The following is a 26,230-nucleotide window of genomic DNA, read 5'->3' as shown; positions in this document are numbered from 1 at the left end:
AGATTCATTCACTCATTCATTCATTCATTCAACAATCATTTCCTGAACACCTACTGTATACCAGCCCCTGCTATAGGAATGGGGAATACTGCAGTGAACAAGACAGACATGGCCCCCGGTCCTAAGGAGTTGATGTTATGGGGCAGGAGAAATGTCCAATTAACAATCAAACTACTAAATATCATATACAATATATTTTTAAGTGTTATTAAGTGGAATAAAGCAGGGTAAGGGGAGAGAGTGATGGGAGGAGGTGTAGTTCAGATATGTTACTAAAGCAAAGCAAAGCAAGTGTCTTTGAGGAAGTGACATTAAAACAGAGTCCAAATAAGAGAAGTGTTCAACCCATGCAGATATCTGGAGGAAGAGTGTACCTGGTGGAGGAGACACTAAGTGCAAAGGCCCTGGGGTGGAAATCAACATATGTGTTGGAAGGACCCAAGGGAAGCCAGAGTGATTGGAATGAAGTAGGAGTGAGAGAGGGGAGGCAGGTCCAAGCAATGTCAGGGCGGGTTCTGCGGGACCTCTGCTGAACGCAGGAGCAGGAACAGATGGCTGGAGTTTGGGTATGATAGTCCATGCTCTTTATTCAGGCTTAAGCCCAGTGGTCCGGGCCTGCCTGGAGACAAGCCTCGGAGGAGCAGCCGAGGTCTAGGGTCTCAGGACTCGCAGCCATGGGTATGCATATATTCTGAAAATCCCTCCAGTTGGTCTAGCAATTCCTTCTTGCCCACTGCCCCATCCGCCGGCCAGTGCATGAGGAATGTCTCCTTGCCCAGGACGTGGAAGTATCTGTAGGTGAGAGATGGCAAGGAGGATGAGGAGAACCTGGTGCCCTGAAAGTGTGGAGATCTTCCTGACTTGCTCCTCTGTCCTGCTTCACAGACTCCCAGAGCCACAGCCTGTAGGGTCCACTCCACAGGGTCATCTCGTGTCCCCCCAGCTCTAGCCCCTACTGCTGGGGATTAGAAAGGCTCTTCTTCCTCTGACTCTTTATTGCCCTCTGTTGGAAAACCAAATTTACATCTATGTCCACAACATTTCCTTATGAATGGTGCTCCCTGGAGTTGTGCAGTGCACATCCTGTACCTCCATTCCGGGCAGCCCTGCAACCAGAGACTCCTGTTGATAGGGGCAGCAGAAATTCTGACACCAAGGACTGAGGTGGGGGAGAAAAGGGGGTCCAGGCCTGAGTCCCTAGGGCAGCAGGAGCCCCCCCCTACGCACTCAGATTTGACTCTCCACAGGTCGGATGTCTGGCCCATGATGAGGTATGTCTCGTGTTCTTGCAGCCCCAGGGAATCATAGCAGGTGGCGTGGGAGATGAATTTCTTCCTGTTGAAGGGTATGGCAGAGTCCGTGCCTAGAGGAGAGAAGACCCAGTGTGTAAGCTTGCACAGACCTGGCCCTCCCCCATATTGGGACCCCAGGGTGGGTCCCACGGCACCAACTCTGCCACCGTGGACATACCACTCTTGATGATGGCTTGGAGCTGCATGTTGTAGTAGACGTAAGGGTTGGAGGTGGAGGTCTCCACGGACTCCAGCCTGGCCTTGTACACTGGGGAAGGAATCCAGGAGGCGGCTGTGCTGGTGTCCGCCCTGCAGGTGGGCCGCCCCCTGCCCCCTACCGCTCCTGGCACTTACCGAAGTCCAAGCCCACCTCACAGGCCGCTGCCTGGAGCTCCTCCTGCCTCAGTTGGTTGCTGTCCTTCTTTGGGGATGGGCACTGTTCTGGAAGGTGAGGGGGTGCAGCTGCTCTGACTGCACTGGGGGCAGGGCCTTCCTCCCGTCTGACCCCCATCCAGCCCCAGGCGGCAACCCCTGGGTCTCTGGGTCTGGCCTTTCTTGTCTATGGGATGCCCTCTCCTTCTCTGTCTCTCATTTTGGTCTTCTGCTTTTCTGTTTCTCCCATCTGAGTCTCTATGCCTCCCTCCGTGTCTGTGTCTCTGACTCGCTTGACTGTTGGCAGTACCTGAGTGTGTGTGTGTCATTCCTTGTCTCTGGGTCTCCTTTTCTTTGCCTCTCTTTGTCTCTGTCTTCCTATCTCTCTCTCTCTCTGTCTAAATTCAGCCCCGAAGACACTCAGAAAGTGACGAAAAACTCCTGCACCCTCAGCCCAGCAGCCCAGCCCTCCACGTCTCCGTGTCCTCACCCTCGGCACATCTGCAGACGTCCCTGTGGCAGATCTTCTGCAGGTAAGAGCGCTCTGTGGGCAGGTTGTAGAAGGAGCTGCACCTCCGGGCTGTGAGAAGGGGTGAGTGTTAGGGGGTTGGTCTTGGGCCAGTGGTCCTGGGAGCTGGGTGCCCTCTGGCTCTGCCCCCAGCTGGCCCCGCCCCGCTGGCCCTGCCCATTCACCCCCTCAACAGGTCCCTCCTCTTTGAAGACCCTGATGCCTTCTCATCCAGCCATATCCAGCAGGTCATGCCCCATCCCTTCTCAGCCCTGCCACATCTCCTTCCAGGCCACCCTGGCCACTTTAACCATGAAGGAAGGCCACGCCTCTGATCACCACGCCCCTTAGGTTCCTTCTGGCACCCTCTTTCCTGCCCCTGCTCCCGCTCCACCCCCAACAGCCCTGGACCCTCTCTACCACGCCCCATTCCCCCTTACTGGCCCCACCTCTCACTCTCCCTTCTGGCCCATTCTTTGCAGGCATTATCCCCAATGATACCCCTCCAACCCCAGGCCCCTGCTCACATGGCTCATAGTAGTCGTAGACCATGACCTGGGCAGCCTGAAGGAACTCGGCCTGCAGCATCTGGTGGACTCGGAAACCCAGCACTGTATCTTCCTTGTGGGAGAGCTGGGGAACAGGAATCCTTTTGATCAGGGTCACTGAGCATGGGGTACTGACCACAGGGTCTTGGTCATAACCACTGATCACGTGGCCTTGAATATTGAAGAGTTGGCCTCAGAGGGCGTGGCTCACTGGCGACACTGTCCAGGGTGACAGTCGCAGTTTCTCTGCCCACCTGGCTGCCCACCAGGACCTGGTGGAGGCAGAGGATACCTGGCCTTCCTCACCTTCTCCAGGTACAGGACGACGATGCTGCTGTTGGAGTCCACCTTGGCCTCCCACTGGAAGGCATATCTCTCCACGTCGCTTGTGAGCTGGGGCAGAGGGTGAGGACTGCGTGTTGGCAAAGATCTTCCAAGGCACCCCAGCCCTGGGAGCTCCAGTCAATGTGAAGTAATTTTCAGAGCTCCCAGCCCTTGTTCAATCAGCCCTGGTGCTGAGGAAACTGAGGCACAATCATGGCAAGGATTGGGCTAAGGTCATGCAGGGAGTGATGAAGGCCCCTCCCCCAGAAGTGACCATGTTCACTGGCCATGGGACACAGACCATGGGGCATTGACCTGGGGGCCTTAACCCTGGTAGATGCTGCTGTGAACCCACTCAGGGGATGTTTCCAGGTCATTCCCACCCTGCTCATTACCTGTTTGAGGTCATCCTGGTTAGGGTAGAAGCCGGTAAGCAGGGAGACCTCCATGATGGTCATTGTGGCCTCACGATAACCCTGGAACCTGGGGATTTCACAGCTCCAGTCCCTCTTCCCAGTGTCCTCCTGCCTACCCACCCCATGCTCCCGCTGCCATCATCTCTCGCCTGTACAAGAGCAGTAGCCTCCTCCTCTGTCTCCCTGTCACTCCTCTGCCCCAAGAGCATACGGCTTTAGCAAAGAGAAATCTAATATGTTGCCTCCTTGCTTAACCTCCTTGCTTTTCTGAACACCTGATCTCACCCTTCTACTTCACCTCCTCCCACTCCAGACTCCATTTAATATCTCTTAAGTGTCAGTCTCTCCTGTCACTGGACTTTTGCACATACTGTTCTCTCAGCTTGGAATTCTCCCTCTTCCCTCTTTGCCCTGAAAACTCTTCATCTTTGCAATCTCAGCTGATGCATCACCCACTCTGGAAAGCCTTCTCCAGCCCGCACACCATATCATTCTCTGATTTGCCCTCCTGTTGCTCCACGGACCTCTCCTTTGCCACATTTAATCACAGTTGTCATTCTACATTGATTCTGGGTGATTATTTGGTTATTGCTTGTCTCTTTTGATAGGCTGTGAGCCCCACTAGGCAGGGAGGAGCTGCCTTGCTCACAGCTGTGCCCTCAGCACCAAGGACAGAGCCTGGCACTCAGTAGGTGCTCAATACATGTTTTTATCTGGGACAGACCTGGGCAAAGGTATCTGGGAGACAGAGCCAGACTGGGGTGGGGGCTGGAGTGTCTGGAGAAGATGAAGACGGGGAGAGCCATGAGGCTTGGAGCTAGCTCTGGGCATTTGGTCGTGGTGTATGTTCATTGTGCAGGAACCTGCCATTCTGGGACATGGCAGGATAGGGGACAGGACTGGGGAGTAGCGTGATACACAAACATGGGAGGACAGGGTAGGGGGCAGAAGCAGGGACAGGCAAGGGAGGGCAGGTTGAGAGGTAGGGATGAGGGGCAGGCATGGAGAGGCAAGTTTGGCAGGTTCCCACCCTCCATTCAATACACAGGGAGAGCTGCTAAGGAGTCTGGAGAAAGGGGTCTTTCCTCCTGCCCAGTCCAAGATCCTGGTGCCCTGACCTTGTGTCGATCCGGAGCTGAAAGGTCGCTTCCCCCTTTTTATTCTCTGCAGAGAGAAGGCAGGAATTTAGAGGCTGGGTAACACAACCTCTGGAGCCGGTTTCCTGGGTTCCAGTCCTGACTCTGCTGTGTGACTGTGGGCAAGTTGCTAAACCTCTCTGGGCTTTGGTTTCCTAATCTGTAAATGGCGATCATAATATTCCTGAATGGTTAACTTTAAGTGAGTTAATACAAGGAAAGCATTTAACACAGCGCCTGATCAGTGATTTATAATTGTCAGTTATTATTACTATCGTATTACTATTACTACTACTACTACTATTAAGAAATGGGGCCCAAACCAAACTCTTGGCCACTTTCAGTCCCTGAAAATCTCAGGGGCCTTTCCACCTGACAGTGAACTCCCAATGGGAGAGTCCTGTTTCTTCCTCCTTGGTACCCCAGACTGGGAACTCTAGAATCTCACCATTTCTGACCATCTCCACAGCCCCCTCCCTAGTCCAGCCCATCATTTCCTGCAGGATCAGTGCAGTCACCTCTTCCCTGGTCTCCCAGCTCTCACCCTTGCCCTCTATAGTCTGTTTCCCCTGCAGTGGCCAGAGGGAGCCTGCGCAAACCTGTGCTAGGTCCTGTCCCTCCTCTGCTCAGAACCCTCTCTGGCTCCTACTTCACTCCAAGCAAAACCCAAAGTCCTCACTATGGCCCACAAGTCCCTGCACCATCTGCCTCCCTCACCTCTCCAACTCTTTATCCTAAAACTCTACCCCTTGCTCCTCTGTAGCCACACTGGCCTCCCTGATGTTCCTCAAACCAGGTGAGCTCATTCTTGCCTCAGGCCCTTTGCACCTGCTGTTCTGCCTGCCTGGAATACTCTTCCCTCAGATCCTTCATGGCTCGCTCTCACTTCTTTCATGTCTCAGCTCAAATGGCATCTCCTCAGAGAGCTTCCCCTGGAACTCCTTCACGTCTGTGGCACCTCTTCCTACTTAACTGTGTACTACTTATCACCTGCCATTATGCTACATATTTATATTTCATAATGTAGAATAATTTATGTTATAGATAAATAACAATAGGAGTTTGGAGTTTAATATATTGTTATTGTCGTATTGTTTGTGTCCCCCTACTAGAATGAGGGCTCCAGGAGCAGAAGGGATATTTTTCTTGTTCATGCCTATGTCTCCAGGGGCCAAGAAACAAGGTGTGGTGCACAGTAAATGCTCACAAAAATTTGTTGAATGGATGAACAAAGCAATCAATGTGCTTGCTGAGTGACAGCTAAAATAAAATAATAAAAAAAGAAGATTTGGGTATCTCTGGGTCCGGGCTCACCTTCTGGGGCTGTGTTAAGAGTCACATTTAGGTGGTACATGTTGCAGGAGTCCTTCCAGGACTCTGGGGACCTGCGGTACGTGGTCAGGATCTGGCGGGACAGAAGAGGTGTCAGAGCCCGTTCACAGCTACTTTTTCCTCCTTGCTTTAGTCCTTGCCTGCCCAGCGCTCTACCCTGTGGGAAATTCACAGCAAAGACTTCCCCCTCAATCCATGGGTTCAGTGGCCAGAACACCCTGCAGAATCTGGGCCAGCTGTGTAATAGAACTTTCTGCAGTGATGGCAATAGTCTCTGTTTGCACTGTCCACATGGCAGACACATGTGGCTACTGAGCACTTGAGATGTGGCTAGTACGACTGAGGAAATGAATTTTTTATTTTATTTTATTTAAAATTAACTCAGGCTTAAGGTGGAGTGTGACTTGCCTGAGGTCACACAGCAAAGGCAAGGATTCAACTGCAGCTCCATTGCCTGAAAGATGATAGCAGGCTAGCTGGAATTTGGTGGCCAAGAGGGCTATCCCTTTGGGCCACAAGGCATAGGGCCAGACGATGTAATGGAGCCCCCAGATACTGGGGGAAGGGTCAAGGTGCTCTCTGGGCTTTGGGAAGTACCCTGGAGGGAGACTCTTCCTTTGGGTGGGGCAAGGAAAGAGACACCCCTTCAGAAACTCAGCATGGGAGGGGTGGAGGAATTCAAAGATCTCGGGCCTCTACCTTCCCTGACTCTTGTCTTACTGCAAGTGAAAACCTTCTGAACCTTTATTTCCCCACCTGTTGAATGGAACCCAGATTTTTACCAACCACCCAAGGGGATTTTAAGGTGTCTTTAGCTTGATTCCTAGCAAATAGTTGTGCCCTAAATGGTAGCTAAGATTATTGCTGATCTCAATCTTGTCTTGGAGTCTAGATTTGCCTCTATTTCTCCCAACTAGGTGGGGCTTGGGCTCTACATAAGGACCACAAGGGCAGGACACCAGACCTACCGAGATGGTGCCTCTTCCACTGCCACTGGCTTTGATCTCTAGGTCATCTTGGGCAGAGAACTGAAAAGAAGTGGGAGGAGGATTTGAGGACAGAGGAAGCAGAAAAACATGGCTCAAATGCAGTGGGGATGGGGAGGAACAAGTGCACAGGCACTGGGGCCTCAGTTATTTCACTAACTTGGAGTCTAGTGACCCTTCCACCTCTCTCCATGACGGTGGTTTTACTTTTCCTTCTTGACGAGCATTTGCAGTGTCTACATTTCACAGATCAACTACAACTGCTGATGCAGGCTATGTCCTAATGTTCATCTGTCTACACTGTTCACTTTGTGATGTCTCTGAAGCACCCCATGCATGGAGACCCCACAAGACTCTTCTCCTTGGCATCTCTGCATCTACTCTTGTTTCCCTCATACGTTCTTCCCTAATCAGTCAGAACAAGATTTTACAAATTCACATCCAATCACATCACTCCTGCTTAAATCCTATTGCTATTCTTAGAACACTCTTGCCTCAGGGATTTTGCACTTGCTGTTTTTCCTGCCTAGATATCCACAAGGATCACATCTTCCTTTCCTTAAGGTCTTTGCTCAAGCGTTACCATCTTGGTGAGACCTTCCCTACCCAAACTATTTAAATTTACAGCTCCTTGATGCTCCCATCCCCGTCCCTGCTTAATGTTTTCCCCGTAGCACTTGCCATCATTTAACACACTACACAGTCTACTTATTCACGTCTCTTTATTGGATTTTCCCATTAAAACACAAAATTCTACAGGGACAGGGATTTTTTTCTGTCTTTTTCATGGCTACATTCACAGAACCTAGAACAGTGCCTGGCATACAGTAAGTGCTCAATAAAGATGATTGAATGATTGAAGGTAAATATCATCTCCACAATGGAGTAAGATCATGGAGATTACCTTATCCCTGGTCCCAGGTTATTTCCCCCTTTGCACACTTATTTCATTCCCCTGTGTTTAGAAGCTTAGAATAGAATGTGAAATATGTTTATTGTCTTAGTTTCTTTCTAGACTGTAAGTTCCTTGGGAGCAGGGATCATAGATCTTTCATAATGTAACCCAGGAGAATGCTTGGCACACAGAAGGCGCTCAGGAAGTTTCTGTGGGATAAATGAACCGATACATCGACAGTATAGCCAATGGTTGTTAGATAATATTGGTGAAGGAGATTGTCAGGGACATGTCTCTTGGCCTCATCTCCAGTATCACTTCTTTGTGGACTTCCCTTCTGCCCCTTAGCTCTATACCTTTGCTGACCGCAGCTGGTAGGCGTTGTTCTCATCGATGAGCCATTCCACATTCAAGGCTCTCTTGGGGGCTCTGATCTGGACGCTGAGATCCTGGACACCGTCGAAGGGGACAGCTTTGCGGAATCGAGTGAGGGCTTCGATGGCCACGACCGTGGTCTGGTGTTGGGATAGAGGGGTTCAGATCAGCACCACAGACAGTGCGCCGGGAACCATTGGGGCGCCAGCACCACGGACAGCTCCTTCTGGTGGTCTTGCTGGGTCAGCATCACGGCTAGCCTCCCCTTCCCCACCTCTGTTTCCAAGGTTTGGTTCACCTGGGTGGACTGGAAGCCTCCTCCCAGCTCCCGCTTCTCCAGTAGCCACTTGGCGATGGCATGGGTCTCATTGCGTCGACCCAGTCTCAGCTTCTGCATCAGCGCATAGGCCGTAGCCTCAATGGTGTACAGGGAGTTCTCGCCCAGGCTGCCCACTGGCCAGTGGGTTTTGTCTAGAAGATGGATGCTCACCTTGTCACACAGATCTGGGCCCACATTTCTAAACCTGTTCTTTCCTTGTATCATATGACCCAAATTTTCTCATCTGCTATTTTATTGAGCACCTACTTTATGTGAAACCCTTTGCTGAAGAGATATGTGGACACTGCATTTTCAGCACCACTCGAGGAGACAGGGACACTATTTAGAGATGGGGAGATTGAGGTGCAAAGAAGCTCCTCTACATCCCTCTAGTTCCACTGCAAACGAGTTTTTTTAAACTCCACTCCTGTTGACCTGGAGAATGGAAAGGATGGGAAAAGGACTCAGGGATCCCAGGGTAGGCCACGGGAGGCAAAACCTTCTCAGTTACCCACGTTTTATGACCTTTCTATCCTCAACCCTGTCAAGCACTTTCCCACTTCAAGGCACTTACACATGCCATTCCCTTAGCTTGGAATGTCCCTGGTCTTTCACAAGGTTGGGCCTTCTCATCATACATTCCAACTGAGGGGTCCCCTTTTCACAGAGGCCTTCCCAGCTCTCCAATCTATGCTCCCCTCCCCTCATCATCTCTCCCACCCACTTTGTGTGTTATTATCTCAGCACTTGTCTCAATTTGTAATTCTCTATTGATATGTTTATCTTCTGCCATCCTCCTCCAGGGGCTGTAGGAACTTTGAGGGCAGGGACCACATCAGTCTTGTTCACCCTGGTTTCTTAGGGTCTGAGCTCAAGGGTTGGCATGCCATAGATGCTTAATAAATGATGGATCACACATTGCTGGATTTGAGATCATGCAACCCCCCCTCATCCCTGCCCCTGTGACTGTGGTCAACACATAGTTGGTTAAGAAGTGACCCACACCCACCCTGGCTGGCAAAGCTGTCCAGGCGGTTATTGGCTTGGGGGCTCCCGGTGAGGGCTAGGGCATAGGAGACTACAGCTATGGCAAAGGTTGTCTCAATGTGGGGGAGTTTTTTCTCCAGGAAGTCACGGGCTTGCTTCATGCTGGCAGCCAAATTCTAGAAAGTCAAGAGAGGAGGCTAGAGAGAGATGATCAGAGGAAAAGGATCTGGGAGTTAGAAAAGGGGAATGCACTAAGAAAGACATGAGGGCGAGGGAGCTCCCTGTGTGTAGAGGCTATGTCATCTTGCAGATCCTACCCGCCTCTTTGGGTCCTACCGGTATCTCCTGGTTGCACAACTCCTTCCCCTCATTCAGGGCGATCAGGACAAGCGCTGTGAGAGATATGTCTGCCTCAGAGCCTTTGTAGCCACCCTGTGGATGGAGAATCACACCCATGATGCCCTGACCATCTTGGAGACATCTTCCCCAACTTCTTCTGCCTGACCTTGAAAAGCTCCTGTGTGTTCAGCTTCAGTTCTGGGCTGGGTGATGCTGAAAGCAGGGTGAGGAGAGAGGTAGAGGAGGAGGAGGAGCCATCTTGAGACTTGTCCGTATGGGGTCTGTCTTACTAACAAAAGCTAACAGTCATGGAGGGTGCTTTGCTAAAGCTCTCTATGCTAGCTCAAAACATTCATGCAGCAGCTCTATTTTCCTGATGAGGAGACTGAGGGTCAGAGAGGTGAAGTGTCACCATTGCTAGTAAGTGATTGACTGAGGGTTTACACTCTGTTGGTGTCCCAGGTCCCAATCCCAGTACTGGGCTGAATAATATCCCCCCCAAAGTTAATGTCCACCCAGAACCTCAGAATGTGGTCTTATTAGTAAATAGAGTCTTTGCAGACACAATGGGCAACATTAAGAAGAGGTTATGTTAGATTAGGGTAGACCCTATATCCAATGACTAGTGTCCACATAAGAAGGCACACATAAGGATGAAAGGCACGTGGAGATGGAAGCAGAGATTGGAGCGATGTGGCTACAAGCCAAGAGGTGCCAAAGTTTGCCAGGGGCCACCAAGCTAGAAGAGACAAGGCAGGATGTCCCCCTTATGGCCTTCAGAAGAAGCATGGCCCTGCTGAAACCTTAATCTTGGACTTTTAGTCTCCAGAACTTTGACAAAATAAGTACATTTCTGGGGGAGGGTATAGCTCAAGTGGTAGAGCACACGCTTAGCATGCATAAGATCCTGGGTTCAATCCCCAGTACCTCCTCGAAGAGTAAATAAATAAACCTAATTAATTACTTCCCCTACCAAAAAGAATTTTTTAAGTGCATTTCTGTTTTTAAATTTAATTTAATTTTACTTTTTTGGGGGGGGCAATTAGGTTTATTTATTTACCTTTAGCAGAGGCACTGGGGATTGAACCCAGGACCTTGTGCATGCTAAGCACGTGGCCTACTGCTGAGCTATACCTTCCCCCTACATTTTTGTTGTTTTAAGCCAGTCAGTTTGTGGTACTTTGTTACAGCAGCCCTAGGAAACAAATGCATGCCCCACAGTCTCTTCTCACAGTGGCAAAGGAAGCCCGTGAGTTCTTGAATCACTTTACGCCCCTCCTCTGCTCAGAACCTTCTGTAGCTCCCACTTCACTCAGAGGAAAAAGCTCAAGTCTTCCCTGTCGCCCACAAGGCCTTGTACAATCTGTCCCATCTCCTCTTTGCCCTCAACTCCTCCCCCTACCCCTTTGCTTACTCTCTTCCAGCCACACTGGCCTCCTCACTGTTCCTCAAACATATTGGGCACATTGCAGTCTCGGGATGTTTGCACATGCTCCTCCCACTGCTTGGAACTTGCCCCTTCACCTCCTCAGTTCTGTACAAATGTCATCTCCTCACGAAGCCTTCCAAAATTTCACCCCTCCCACCTGGATCCCCCATTCCCTGCATTTTTCCCCATCACTCATAACATGTCACATCATTTATATCTATATTATGGTAATTAGCTATCTTGTTTACCCCTGTGTCTCCCCTCTACCCGGCACAAGTCCTGGTACACAGCAGTTGCTGGATAAATGTCTGTTGAATGAGTGAATAAATCTCATCCCTCATGCGATAGGTGCATAGGGCAAGGCTGGTATTCAAGGGAGACATTAGAGGAGGTGGTGCCCGAGCTAAATCTAAAGAGAAGACATGAGTGAGGAGGGGTATAGCTCAGTGGCAGAGTGCTGCACTTAGCATTAGAATGTAGGAGATCCTGGGTTCAATCAGTCCCTGTGTTAAAAACAAACAAACAAACAAACCTAATTATCTCCCTCCTCAAAAAGAAATAAAACCAAAAAACTTTTAAATAAAATAAAGAGGAGACACACACACACAAAGGGATGAGATATGGGTAGTCCATGCAGCAAGAGCAGCATCAGCAAAGACACAGAGGTGAGTTGGAGGGACCCATGAGCAGGGAGCAGTGAGGGGTGAGGCTTGGGAGGAGATACAGAAGAGAGAGAGAGAGAGTAGAGAGATGCTGTTGTAGGTGACTGTGAGCCAAGAAAAGTGTTTGAGCAGAGGAGAGACCTCCCAGGCTGTTTGAAAGCTGTTTCTGAATGCTGGTGCGGAGGAATACCTGGTAGGGAAGGGTGTGTTGGCTGCGGGGACAGGAAGGGCTTAGACCCCAAGAGAGGTGGGCCAGGGCTGACGACTGCTTGAAGTAGGGGTGAGGGAGAGGTGGGTCCCAGGTGTACCCGGCCTCCCCACATTGTAATAGAGTGCTGGGTAGTCCAGAGCGGGGTGATGTGATGCTGTTTGCCTGGCCTCAGCTCTTTCCTGTTCTCATTCTACCTGTGAACATGTCAGGGGACTGAAATTCCCTTCCTAGTGTGCAGAGCCCTGGGTTTTGTTTGAATGGCTCAAGCGAGACTGGGGTGGGGTGGGGTGGGGCAGTGGGTACCTGCATGGATGCCATGAACACAGGACCTTTCTCCAAGAAGTGCCCGTCCTTCGCCTGTCTCTGGGTGATGATCCAGTTGGCAATGTCACAGAGGGAGTGTCGGTCGAGCGCCCTGATTGTCATGGTGGAATAGGCCAGGGCAAAGACCCGGAACACGTAGCTCATGAGCCTGTCGGAAGGGAGATGGGTGAGTGATGACTGACAATGGCAGTCGAAGGAGTTCTAGGACAGGACCATCTATGCTGTGGGGGAGTCTACACCATAGATCATGCCAACTTGGAATGTCACTGCCCAAAGCCTGCCTGCCCCAAGACTCTGCAGCGTGGATGTTCCTGGGGTCATCACACCCCAGGCTGGTCCCTCGGGCTCCTCGCAGGGTGGTGGTGGCAGGACCACCAGTGCCCTCATCCTTACCAGGTGCTTCCTGGGTTTCCCTTGCTGCTGTGGTAGGTGCCGTCTGCGCTCCGGTGGGTAAGCATCCGGGTGTATCCTGGGGAGACAGGTGGAGGAGAACTTGCAGGGAGAGTTGGTGCTTGGGTGTGGCTGTGAAGGCAGGTCAGTCACCAGGCATAATGTGGGGGGCGGGGTGTGGGTGGGACTTGGGGGGTGCACCCCATCTAGATGTAACCTGGAGGAGGGGACTGGTCTAGGTGCATTAGGAGGGGGCTACAGGGCACAGGTGTAAATGAAGTTCATGGCCATGTGTGACAGTGGGTGCCAGTGTGCAGTTGTATCTGGGAGTAAACTGAGAAACTGCATCATTGGGGTACCGTGGGGAAGGGTGTGACTGGGATTGCCGCTCGGAGGAATGGTGGACGGTGAAGCCCAGGAAGAGGGGCACCTTGAGGGGCTACTATCTGGCTGTTTTCTTGGGGGCTGTTTTTGGCTGTAAACGTGTCTGTGTAGTCAGAGGAGGTCACTACTGGGTGTAGCCCGGAGGGGGCATCTCAGGTGGAATCTGAACGTTGGTGTCATCTGAAGTCTACCTGGAGGCTTACTGCTTGGGTGTGACACGGGGGGGGGACAGTCTGGGTGTTATCTGGGGATTACTGTTGAGAGCGCCTGGATGTAGTGTTGGCATCTGAGTGTAACTGGGGAGAGGGAGACAGTGTCCAAATTGACTCGAGAGTCTCTGTTGGGACGTAACCAGGAGGGTGCACCTCTGGGTGTTACCCGGGGGCTCGGATGTAACCTGGGAACGTGTTAGCATTCAGGTGTAACTGGGAGGCCACCACCTGGGGTTATTCTGGAGTTTTCTGCGTGGGGGTTCCCTGGGGATGTAGCCTGGTGCATGGCACTGACTGGGGACAATCTGGGACAGTGTCTGAATGTAACATAACCTGGGAGGTCGCTGCTTTGGGGTAAACCAGGGTGTCTGTTATGAGACTGTAGCCTGGGAGAGGGGTTAAGATGAAGGAATAAACTGGGGGTCACTGCTGGGGGTCACCTGTGGGACTTGGTTGTCATCTGAGAGATGAGTCAGAGTTTGGTTGTTACTGTCCAGAAGGGTCCGGTGGGGGCCTCCTCCCATCCTAGGGGTACCTCAGCCGCCCTCCCAGAGAGTCCCAGACACCCTCATTGAGGTCCCAGGAGGGGACCTACTCTCACCACTGACAATGTTCTTCATCACCTCCTCTCTGAGCTCCACCCCAACCTTGCTCCACTGGCCTGTGGCATCCAAATAGCGGGTCAGGATGATCACGGGAGCCAGGGAGCTCAGCGTCTGCTCGGGGCAGCCATTTGGGACCGTCAGCAGCCGCTGCGTTTCTTGGGGTGTCAGGGTGCCCAGGATTGTCTCGCCAAGGATGTCACCTGTCAGATGGGCATGATCTAAGCCACCACGTCTCCCTGATCACCCTGCATAGGCACCCCAGCCCCTCCTGCCTGCCCAGGCAGGCTCTGAGGAGCCAGCTCCCCCCAGTCGCCTGCAAGAACCAGCTCTGTCCTAGGTACCTTGGACACTGACAAACACTTCTGCCTCTGTGTTGGGCATCTTGTTCAAAAAGTCCTGTTTTGGCACCAGCTCCGTCTGGGTCTGACCTGAGCAGGCACAACGTTGTGTCACAAGCAGGTTCTGGGACCATGAGGTCTGGGAGAAGCTCAGATCGCTCACCCGGCCAGACACCCTCATTTCAGCACCTTCTTCCACCAGAACATGGCCCCAGGATCCCACATTCCCCCTGAAGACCCCACAAACCTTGGGGGTTCAGGACGATGCTACGGGATATTTGCTGTATCTGACCCCCTGCCTGTAGGATTCAATGAGGAAGAGAATTAAAAATAGAAACGATAGCAGTCACAATGAAAGTTAGCTATAAAGAACACAGACCTTAGGGCCCAGATATCTGGGTGCAAATCTCAGCTCTTTTGCTTCCCAGCTGCATGACCTTGGGAAAATGACTTAACCTCTCTGTGCCTCAGTTTTCTCACCAGTAAAAGGCAGAGAGTAATAGTTCCTACCTCACAGAGCTGTTCTGAGGGACAAATGAGTTAGTATTCTTAAAGTGCTGTATCCTAAGTGCTAGCATGTGTTGTTAAGTAAATAAAGTATTACTGATGGGTCATGTACAGGTTGTGTGTCATTTTCACAGCTCTCTGCTTATTCACGGGTATGGTGATTATCCTCATCCTGCAAATGAGGAAACAGAGGCTCAGAGAAGTTAAGTAAGTAGCCCAAGGTCACACAGCAAACATAAGGTTTCAACCCAAGTCTGACTCCAAAGTCCTGAAGTGAGGGCTCTGTGATTGAACTTTCAGATCCATTGTCTTGCACCTCACTTCTGTCCCAGAGGCCTGTTTATTGATCTTGGGTCCACCTGCCCCTCCCGTGATCACACAGCTTGGAGCCCAGGGGAAGCCACACTGTCTTCACTGGCAGCAAGGGCTGGGGGTGCCTGTTACCCGGACCAGGAGTGTCTTCCTCACGTGGTCCTGGACCTCAGAGCCCCTGGCCTTGACCTCCACGTCCACTTTGCCTATTTGAAGTGGGAGAAGCACGAATGGCACCATCTTGGAGGAGTTGGGAGGCACGACCACCACCTGGCGGGAAGGGGCTCCTGGCTTGGCCGCACTGCACAGTGGTTCCTTGTGGGGGAGCTCCACTCAGACCTGGGGCAGGGTGGGCGGTTAGGGGGTCTTGATGCAGGAGGAAGCCTATGACTCAGAGTCACAGTCTCCTCCCTGCCTCTACCCTGAGAATCCTGAGTAGGTGACAGTGTAACACAGTGACTGAGATTAAGGACCCTGCCTGGCTTCAAACCCCCTCTGCCACTGAGGTGCTATGTGATCTCAGGGAAGCCATGCAAGTTTCTTTATCTCTAAACCAAGAACAGTCATAGCATCCATCTCCTGGGGTTATTGTGAGGCTTAAATGAGAAAATACCTTAAAAGAGTTTTCAAGAGGGCCTCCACTTCACTGGCTCCTTTGAATAACAGACACACTCCATCCTCTTTATAAAACACACTGACAGACATTTGGGAGGGGAGGGGAAGTCTGGGGGCTGCACCTTGACTAAGTTGCCCCTGAAATTGTGCAGCACGGCTTGGATCTGGACTTGCTCATTCCTGATCACGGAGAAGGGCAACTTAAGATCCACAAAGAAGGATTTTGTGACTGTCAGCTCAAAGGGGTCCGAGACACAAAGACCTAGAACCAGGAGAGCACTTAATGTTAAGCAGAGGCCAACTGCCCTGCGGCTGGGCAGGGCCACCATTCTCCTGTCCCCCCGGCACTCAGCCTGTGGGGTCACCTTGTCCAGCCTTGATGCTGACGGCCACAAACTGCCATGTGGTGATGGAATCTGGCACCGTCACCGCGGTGCTGAAGTGGGAGATGCTGCCGGAAGTGCCAGGGTGGACGGGGGTGGGGAGAAAACACCAGTGGGTTTGTGCTACCTGGATGGAGCCTCGGACTGGGGGGTCACTGTCCAGGGGTTATGATCACTATGGAATGGTCAGTGGGTCACCCTATTATAGACATCGTCACTAGAGGGACATCATTTGGGGTGACTCTCTGAGATTTTTGTCCCTATCAGGGAAGCTTCCTGTCATGGGACAATGCTGAGAGCTCAGGGTCACCACTAGGGGGCGTTGGCCACAATGGACGTCCCCTGACTTGTGGAAGGGCCAGGGGCCAGAGGCTAGCACGGGGGCCATGGTCCTACCCCAATTCACTTTTTGGCAGAGTAATCTTCTTCCAGAACCAACTTTCAGGGAACAAGGTCCGGACAGGCTGGTCCTCCAGGAAGATGTCATCCAAGTCCTCGTCTTCATCCACTGCAGGGAGCCGATAGGGGGCAGGGTGTCCCTCACGTGTCTCCCGTGGCCCAGCAGACTCCTCAGTGGGATCCCCCCACCCCATCCCTCCATGGCACGTATCACCTCTAGACCTGTCCGCGGCACTCCATGCCCCTTGGCGAAGCCCCCACCTCCTACCCTGTGCCTCCTGCCATGGTTCCCTCACTTGTCCCCAGAAGCAGCTGCTCCTCTCGGGCCTCTCGAGTCAGGGCCTCAGACAGATAACAGCAGCTCAGGAAAGCGGCGATGCAGACTGGCCCATGGCGGACGTGCCGGGTCCTCTCCTCGCACGACAGCCCCACTGGGCTCTCCCGGAGCCCTGCCTCACAGCACTTCTGCTCCAGCTCTGTCTTGAACTTGTTCACTGCCGGCCAGAGTTAGAGGGACTGAGGAGGGGTGGGGTAGGACCTGGGGAAGCTGGGACACATTCATCTGAATGCCATGTACACCTGACCTCGATTTAGCCATATCTCTGGCCATGTTGTCCCTAGAACATTGCCTGTATCTTCCCCTTGAAGCTTCACATTGAACCCAGGTGATGAGTTCTGATGAGGAAGCTGAGCTACAGAGAGGCCAATTCACTGGCCCAGGGTCACACAGCTCACAAGTGACAGAGCTGAGATGAGAATTTGCGCTGCTGTTTCTGCTCCTGCTCTTACTCCTTTTTTGACAGGGACTGGCAATTTTGACTCCTGGTTTTCACTGCGTATTTTTAAAAAATGAAAACACAAAACTTGCTATAGAGTATGACGTCAAGTTGAATGCTTCTTAATTAGTGAACTGAAGGAATGCATGTAAAGATAAAAATATTAGAGCAATATAACAATCTTACTGTCTGCCACATAATGTGATTAAAACGTCTATAGTTACGTAATATAACTGATCGCTACCACAAATAAAACAAGTTTATATTGTTTACTTTTTGGAGAAGGTAGCATGATTTTTGATACTGAAATTAGAGTTAGGGTTTTACCTCAACTTTTATTCGATGTCACTTATTTTCCCTTTATTTAGATCCACAAAGTCATTAACACTGCTCAAACAGACCAAAAAACCTAGTACTCATAGAATTTATTCTTCTAACAACACCCACTGCTGCTTCCTATCTTCCTTGAACTCTGGGCTTCTTGGTCTGGTCCACACCATGGTCTTGGTCTATGTGTTATCCATCTCTCCCTTCATCTACATTTCCTCTTGTATCACAGAAGCTAGACATAGAAAAACTACATTTCCCAGACACCCTTGCTGCTGGGGTTCTGGATGGGATTAGATTCTGCCAATGGGTTGCTCCTGCATAGGATCTGGAAGGCGGTAGAGAGGAGACCACTTCCCCTGCAACAGTGGTAGCTGATGGGTGGGCTCTGGCCTATCTTTTCTTTTTTTTTAATTAAAAAAATGTTTTGTGTGGGGGAGATAATTTCATTTATTTATTTATAATGGAGGTACTGGGGATTGAACCCAGGAATTTGTGCATCCTAGGCACACACTCTACCACTGAGCTATACCCTTCCCCCAGCCTCACCTCGCCTCGCCTAGGTCTATGTGTTTTTATAACAGGCACAGTTCCATGTTCCACTGTCTAACTGCCAGCTTCATGAGAGAGATACTGGCAGCAGTTTCCTGAGATTTCATGCATGGCAAGAACTGCAGTGGAGTGGTCTTGAGCACCAGCAAGCTGCCTTCCAACTCCTACTCCTAAAGCCAGGCTAATGAGCACCAAACTGCCATCATTAAGTCACTCCCTCCCTGCTGGAAGTACCTAGAGTGGTTTCAGCTTTCTGCTCTAAGCCCTGATGAGTACAGTAGGGTAAGCAGCCAGGGGGGACACATTCATCTTTAGTTCTGACCTGCATTCCTCTTGGTCTCCAGCCTCTTCAGGGAGCGGCGGTGGCGACTGGGAGGGGGACTCTTGGGGCAGTGCCAGTCTGGGTGTCAGAAGGAAGAATGAGAGGACAAGTGTCAAGATCACTATCAACATCCTTGATATTTACTGGGTGCTTACTGCCTACCTAGTGCTTTATATGCATCGCCTCATTTTATCCCACAGCCTTTTCATATTCAAATTTTGCTGTTTAAAAGCTGTGCAATCTTCAGCAGCTCACTTATCCTCTCTGGGTTTTACTTTCCCCAGCTATGTAAAATGGAATAATCATAGTTCTATCTATGCGATCATGCATATAAAAGTACGTAGCACAAGGTCCAGCTTGTGGAAAATAGAGATTGTTACCAATATCTCTGTTTATAACTGAAAGAAGACACTCTAGTTGTCCCCAATATTATCATTTCCCCCTATCACGTGTGGCATCTTTTATATATCACTCAGAATGAAGACTGCATTTCCCAGCCTGCTTTGCATCTAGGTGGGGCCCTGTGACTGAGTTCTGGCCAATGAGTTGTGAGAGCAATGTCCTCTCTCTCCCACTTCCCTTCAGCCTGGAGCCTGGCAGGAGGTCCTGGTAAGATTCCATCTTGGAATATGGTAGAACAGCAAGCTAGAAGGAGCCTGAGTCCCAGAATGACCTCTGGACTGTTACGGAACAAGAAATAAACTTCTACCTTATTTAAGCTACTGTTACTTTGTATCTCTGATACACATGGCCAAACCTACATCTTAATTAGCACACAGTGAGTTACTTCTATTATTTCCATCTTATGGATGGATAAACAGAGAATCAGAGAGGAAATCTGGCCTATGGTAAATGGCAAGATCCTGGATTTTAGCCCATCTGTTTCACACCAAAGTCCATGCTCCTAACTACCAGACAGCACTCCCCCATCCCTGCCCTCCTCCTGCCCCCCATCTATACCTGAGCTTGCCAAAGTGTCCATCCCTGTGCTCATCTTCATGTCCAATCCAGCATCCTTGAACACAGCAAGTCTGTCTTTCCCACTGCCTGCTGTGCAGCCAATGTCATGTTCCTCCACCAAATCCCAGACCTGAGGGTCAAGAGAGGAACCTGGATTTGGAGCCTGTATGACCCCCTCCAGGGAAGGTGCAAGGTAATTGCTGTAATTGCTGGTTCAAATAATAATTCTCACACCGTCGTCCATTTATTGAGCCCTCAGCACCTGCCAGTCTTTATGTTGTGCACTGGTTCTTTGAATACTTGCAGCCACCAATATTGCCCATTTACTAGCTGAAGAAACTGAGGCTCCAGCTAGAATCTCCAGGCAACCTCTTGGCCCAAAGCCCACATGCTCTCACCTTCTTCTGTGTGAGCTTGTGTTTGCTGTTCAAGATAGAGACAGCCTTGTCCATGGCCACCAGCCCCTACTGTGGCCTCTGCATCACCTGTCACCTTCAATTCCACCCGGCTGCTGGGCTCTACCAGCTGCAAGTATCTTTCATTCTTCATGCCAACCTTCAGCTAAGTGAGGTAGAAGAGAGATGTCAGGAAAAGGGTCTCATAGAGCACCAAGGGGCTTCCTCAAGTCCACTTTTGAGTTCCACCAGGCTAATCTCAACCCTACACATTTGCTTGCATCTTCTCCACCTCCTAGGTTGAGCTTTCAAGGCCATATCACTTCCTATTCCTCTCTTCTGTTCCCAGACTGAGAACTCTCCCCTGAGCATTATGATGGTGACGTACAGCTTCAAGGAGTTTGGCTCACCGTCCCCATGCATCTGTCATTCACATCAATCCAAATGGAATCAGCCACCACTTCAGGATCCCAGCCTGTCCCCCTGGGAAGTAAATAGAAGGCCAGGATGCGGAAGGACGGGCAGCAATCTCTGAAGTCACGTGAATGACAGCTGACGTGTAGACACTCCCATGACTGTGTTCCTGGTGTTTGGCGTACACAATCTGGCCCTTACTCAGGACCTTGGAGACAAGGGAGACCAAGGAGGAGGAGGGTAGGGCCAGCCCTTCCCCAAGGCTGTCCCAGCCCATGAGGGAGGCCCATAGTCCCTTTGTTTCAGCCCCTCGGTCTGAGCCCATCCCAGATGGCTCCCACCAACTTAGTTTGCCAGGGTTCCAGGCAAAGAATTCCTCAGCTCAAGTCCCGGTCCCGGCCCCTCACCAGGATGGTGAAGTGAGTGATCCGGTCCTCGTCTGCGGGATTTTGATGCCTTGTGTTGAGGCTCAGCTGGATGTTGCTGCCAACCTCTGTGCCCAGTGTCTTCACCTCAATGTGCAGGAAGTTCCCTGACCCATCCTGAGTTAAGTAAGGCCAAGCTGTCATCCTGGCTGAAGCCTGCTCCTCTGGCTGGAGAGATTCATCAGTTTCTACCTGGGAAGAGTGACGGGCAAGTAAACCCCCCAATGACCCTTCCAGCTCACACAGTCCCAACCCCATTACCCCTGCCCCATCAGGTTGGTACCAGGATAGGGAGCTCCTTTTGATTGGCATTTGTGTCGATGGTCAGAGTGGCCACCCCACTGGGCAAGGTGTATAGTTTTTGGTTTTGGCAGCGGATGAGGACTCTGGAGGCTGGGGACCCATCAGGATTTGAGACGAAGACCTGGGGTGGAATCTAGGGTGAGATCAAAGACAGGCCTTGGGGGTGGCCTGGCTGGAGAGGTGGAAACTGGGAATGCAATCTGGATAAGACTGTCTTGTACAGTTGTACAGTTGTGCACTGAGCAAACCAGGGGCACCATTCATTTAGCATCTATGAATGGTGCCCGCTAGAGTCTTGCAGAGTCCAACTGTATGTAGCAGCTCTGGGTGTTGGTGTGCTAAGGTGGGTAGGGATGGGGGAAATTGAGAGTGAAAAGGGTAGGAGGAGACGTGGGGGGCTTGGGGAAAACTCTGAGTAGAATTGGCACTACAGGATGTCTCCAACTTTTCTAATCCTCACCAGACATCTCAAAGAATGTACGTAAAAATAGCATGCTTGCAGTGCAAATGTAGCCTCAAGATAAACTAAGCACCACCTTCCAGCCTGACTGTGACCCTTAACTCTCCATAGAGAAGTTCTGGAGCCATCGTTGTGCTTTGGGGGGACCTGGGTTAAGACTTGAGGGATCCTTGGGATTGGTCTGGAGGCATGATGGATTCCACTCTCAGACAGATGAGGTGTGTGGGGGTGGGGGTGGGCGAGAGGCAGAGGGTAGAAGAATCCAGTGTGGGTTTTTGTCTCCTGGGAAGGTCTGTTTCAAGGAGGGGGCCCTGAGTCCCTGTGTGGAATGAACCCAGACTCTGACCCTGAAGTGGAATGGCATCCCCGGCTTGAAGTACTGGGGTGTCCTGGTGAACTTGATGTTGTATGGGCTCCGGACGATCTTCACCCCGGAGGTCTTGGCCTGGACCATCTCACCCCCTGGAGAGACAGGGGGACTGTGAGGTCTGTGGAGGAGGTTCAGTTTCTCGGGGGAGGAGCAGGGCTTGCTGGAAAGGGAGGCCCATCTTGGTAAAGGTAAGAAGACACAGTAACACAGTTTCAGCCTCTGCCAGCCCTTCTGGGATTTCCCCATTTCTCTGATGAGGAAACTGAGGCAGGAGGTGGCTTGAGGTCACGTGGGTGGAGTGTCTGCGTTGGGAAGGGACATGGTGTCCTGACCTCAGCCAGGGGCCTGGGGTGAGGGTGGCACCTGAGGAGAAGACAGTGACATTGACAAAGATTGAGGCCCCGATGAAGTCCTCTTCTGGGCCTTGGAATGTGGCCATGAGTGTGTCCTTCTGGAGAGAGACGTGGCCCAGGCCTTCAGAGATCTGTTCTCAGGGCAGGAGAGAGGAGATAGTTTCTTGGGAGCTTTGGGAGGGTTGAGGGAGGGGAGGAAGGGAAGGGGAAGAGAGGAGAGAGGAGGTAGGGGAGGAGAGTTGGGGGAGGGGTGGGACTCAGTCACCTCCACCCTCTGCAGGGAGCTTTGGATGGGGATCCGACGGGAATCCAGCTTCACCCCAAAGATGGCCAGAGCATGTCCATCCACTGGCTTGTTGAATATATATCTGGGGGATTGACAACCATCACACTGGCTCTGAAGCTACAACCTTGTGTAGCTGCAGAGATCGTCTGTATGATCTCATGAGGGTATGGCGATGGCCATAACACTTTGGGAGGGGCAGAGTGGTCCCTGGTAACTTAGATGGTTTCATTGCTGACCAACACAGCCCTAGGGAGTGACAAATCTGTCCCATGGAGCCTTGTTGGGTTGCAGATGTGGTCTGTTCAACCTCACAAGATGGTAGAGGTAGTCTGTAGAATCAAATGGAGCCAGAGAGAAGTCTGGACAAACCTCAGGGTGGCCAAGGTGGCCTGTGAAGACTCATGGGGCAGAATAGGTGATCTGTAGAGCATGACAGAGCTGCAGAAATGGTCTGTATAATGTCAAGAAGTGGCAGAATGTGGCCCTTACAAGCTTAGGTGGACAACATGGCTGGTACAGCCTTATAGAGCCATGGAGATGGTCTGTAAATGCCATAAGGCAGCAAATACGACTTTTGCAATTTCATGGAGCTTCAGAGATGGTCTAGACAACCTCACAAGATGGCAAAGGTGCCTGTGCAACCTTGTGGACATTTAGAGATGGTCCAAACCACGAGATGTGGTCTAATTCCATTAGGTAGACAAGGTGGCCTGTACAACCCTAGAGACCTGAAGGGATGGTCTGCACAACCTCACGAGACAAGAATGTCTCATGGGTGGCAGAGAGTGCCTCTACTGTATTCCAAGAACTACAGAAGTAGCCGCTTCTCTCTACCCATTCCGTTTCTTGGCCTCCCTCGTCCTCTGGCCAGGCTGTGGGTAAAGGAACTCACCGGGCCTCGATGTTCACACCCAGAGCCTCATCACTGAAGTAGAAGAATGTCTTGTTTGGCGTCAGCTGGACCTCAAAAGATGGGAGCACTGGGTGGAGGAAGGAGAGTTGCACCTCAGCATTTCACTGTCCTCCCCTCCCCACCCCACCTTACTCACTCCTCCGATTCTGTTAACCCCAAAGGGCTGGAACATGTGGTCCTGTCCTCCACACCCAGCTCAGGCCCTGGCACCCAGCAGGTGCACCACGAGACCCCCTTTCCACTTCCAGCGCTGTTTCCTGTGTGTCCCGCCTTGTCCTCCCCATAACACCCTTCTCACCATACTCCTTCACTTCAAAGGCAGACTTGAACTTCTGCTTGGGTGCACTTTGGTAACTGGCTTCGATGCTCCAGGTCCCAAGACTGAGGCACAGAGAGTTAGGAGAGATGGAGCTTGAGAAGGAGAGCCTCCCCCCACCACCCCTAGGGTTCCCAGCAGGGCACCTGATGAGCTCTGGGAGCTGGAAGGAGTTTGTGAAGACACCGTCCTCGGCCAGCCAATCCTGGCTGATCACAGTGATCCCTCCTGGGTTCTGTGGAGATAGGGAGTGGGTGGTTCATGCCCCAGACCTTCAACATGTGTATAACCCCCATGACTGGGATCCACCCTTCCCTCAGGAGAGGCCACCTTGATGTCCAGAGTGAACGTCCTGCTCACAGGATCCATCTTGTGGTTCACGGTGTACACCCGGTATTGAACTGCAGAAGGAGGGAAGACTCTGAGCAGGCGGTAGCATTTGGAAAGTGGCTGTAGTCATTAATTAGGAGCTTGGGCAGTCGGGGGACCTTGGACAGAAGGAGAGGTTGGGGGGTGGACATGTGGTTGCTGGGGGAAACCAGAGGGCTGTACCCCAGTGCTCAGGAGTGTAGATGGTCTTGTCTGTCTGGATGAAGATGTAGCCAGCATGGGGCGCCACCAGCAGCAGCTTCTCCATGAATGAGGTGGGTGCCCAATTTGCTCGGATGATGAGATACTGCTGCCCCGGTTGTGGGGGGTATACCAGGCTCTCGGGAATCTGGGGAGAGGTGCCCACACTCCTCAGAGACTGCTGGGGTCTCCACCCCTTCAGGTAAAGCCCTGGGCCAGATCTTGGAGAAGCAATGGAATGGGAGCTCTGGCGCTGCCATGGGGAGTAGATTGCTCCCAATCAAAGGCATCCAGCCCAGGAGGAATGCAATCCCGGTCAGGTGCAGTTTCCCAATCCACCAGCAGAGGGCCCCTTTCATTAATTCGCACGAGGCATTCTATGGGCTCAGTAAGGCCTCTCTTGGAGCCCAGACTTAGGGGACTTTGGAGTTCTAAATACACAAGAGAAGCCGTAAGTCTATCCAGGCCCTGCATTTCTTCTCCAGTGTGCCTCGTGGGAAGTCTCTCTAGAATCTGCCCCTCTCCACCCTTGCAGCTGAGCCAGAGCCTCCCTCTATGGCCATCCACCCTGGCCCCTCACCCACCGTCACCAGTGCTTGGTCCATAAAGTGGTTTTCGGGTGAGAGAATGAGCTGGCTACTAGCTACCGTCTTCTTCTTCATGGGGAAGTCCCACATGGTGAGGTTCACCTCGAGGGGCCTGGTGAGGGGCTCTCCAGGAGTCCGAGTGAGCCTGCACGTGGATTTTCTCCGGGCTGCCTACCTGCAGGACCCGGGGCGTCACCAGGATGTACCTGCCAACAGACAAACACAGGGGCACAGGGTGACTCGAGTGGGGGAAGCATTGGCAGAGACAGACGGGGTCACGTGCAGGGAATCACACAGATGGCGAATGAGCAGGCTGCCTGCTGGCTGAGTCTCCTCAGTTCTCCAGACTCACAGAGGCTCAGCATGGGCCACAGGGATCCCCAGGAGGAGGAGGATGAACCCCAGGGGCCAGGGCATGTCCATGGAGGTGGGAGGATGATATTGGGTCCCAGGCCCCCAATGCCTGTCTTCTGTCCACTCCAGCTCCGGTCTGTTTGCCTTGGCCTGTCCTGGCTGAGTTAATATCTAAACTGACACAGGGAGGAAATTCCCATAAACCCAAAGCTCCTTCCTTCTCAGCCCAGCCTCTGTGGGCGGGGTGCTGGGGACCGTTGCATTGAGAAGTGTTGCAGCCCCACCCCTGCCTTGGGGGCCAAGGTGTTAATAGGGTTGCCTTTTCCTTCAGCCATGAGGTCTAATCCCGATGTCCTCTCCTCCCCTAGCAGGAAGCCCGGGCCACGTGGCCCAGGGCCTGGACTCAGGATTTGTTTGGGATTGGCTGGTAGGGGCAGGAGGAAAGAGAATTGTCCTCACCTCTGCCCTTGGCAGGAGTTTCTGGGGTAGCGGCTCAAACGGGCTGGGGCCGGTGTGATGTTTTCATTTCCCAATCGCCGGCCTGATCAGTCATGTGGCATTTAGCCGTCTGGCCCCAGGACTCACTCTGATGGAAGCTTCTGGGAAATGCACGGGTCAAATCCTCCTTGCTGGGCTTTAGATCCTTCTGCATCCAGCCTGCACCACGTGGATTTTCTCCTTTCTCACAGGAGGCTATTATGCTCGGTAAATTGTGACCATTGTCCATTGTTCCTAAATCATGCCAATCTCCCTGGGCTCCTTTTCCAGAAGGCAAATTATACATATTAAACTTGGGAGAAAAATACATCATGCTTGAAGCATTCCTGGAAGAAGGCTCTCTCTGTTCTGAGATCATTCTCACTGGCTGTTTCAAATGCCCAGTAAAGAGGTTGAAACCAATGTGTGGTGCCTGCCCCTTAGAAGCAGGTGGGGTTGCAGACAAGTTT

At 51.8% G+C, this 26,230-nt stretch overlaps 2 protein-coding genes and 1 non-coding gene across 3 annotated transcripts; all 3 read right to left on the bottom strand.

Moving 5' to 3' along the window:
• Window positions 1–218: 218 nt before the first annotated feature.
• LOC102516684 (complement C3) lies at window positions 219–20,484 on the bottom strand. The gene is given in 29 exon segments (XM_032465585.1): window positions 219–792; window positions 1,228–1,363; window positions 1,471–1,560; window positions 1,647–1,733; window positions 2,155–2,244; window positions 2,700–2,805; window positions 3,027–3,113; window positions 3,440–3,527; window positions 4,579–4,624; window positions 5,911–6,001; window positions 6,897–6,956; window positions 8,166–8,324; window positions 8,483–8,655; window positions 9,513–9,666; window positions 9,827–9,922; window positions 12,435–12,603; window positions 12,849–12,924; window positions 14,043–14,246; window positions 14,388–14,474; window positions 14,632–14,683; window positions 15,474–15,542; window positions 15,941–16,080; window positions 16,184–16,269; window positions 16,598–16,709; window positions 16,897–17,094; window positions 18,578–18,655; window positions 19,538–19,667; window positions 19,936–20,098; window positions 20,343–20,484. Coding segments are annotated over 28 exon segments (3,051 nt in total). The 5' UTR covers window positions 19,990–20,098; window positions 20,343–20,484; the 3' UTR covers window positions 219–659.
• TRNAP-AGG lies at window positions 18,168–18,241 on the bottom strand. Its single transcript has one exon. It is a non-coding gene; the product is annotated as a tRNA-Pro (tRNA).
• Window positions 20,485–21,989: 1,505 nt separating the features above from the next.
• Window positions 21,990–25,878, bottom strand: LOC116659140 (complement C3-like). Its single transcript, XM_032466366.1, has 9 exons — window positions 25,743–25,878; window positions 24,927–25,135; window positions 24,325–24,490; window positions 24,103–24,173; window positions 23,919–24,007; window positions 23,755–23,837; window positions 23,436–23,523; window positions 22,523–22,625; window positions 21,990–22,388 (listed from the first exon to the last, which is right to left on the bottom strand). The coding sequence occupies exons 2-9, from the start codon at window positions 25,017–25,019 to the stop codon at window positions 21,990–21,992; spliced, it is 1,092 nt and encodes a 363-aa protein (XP_032322257.1). The 5' UTR covers window positions 25,020–25,135; window positions 25,743–25,878.
• Between the last annotated feature and the right edge of the window lie 352 nt (window positions 25,879–26,230).

This window comes from Camelus ferus, chromosome 22 (assembly GCF_009834535.1).
Source record: "Camelus ferus isolate YT-003-E chromosome 22, BCGSAC_Cfer_1.0, whole genome shotgun sequence".
Lineage (NCBI taxonomy): Eukaryota > Metazoa > Chordata > Mammalia > Artiodactyla > Camelidae > Camelus > Camelus ferus.
This window is presented reverse-complemented; position numbering and strand designations above follow the sequence as displayed.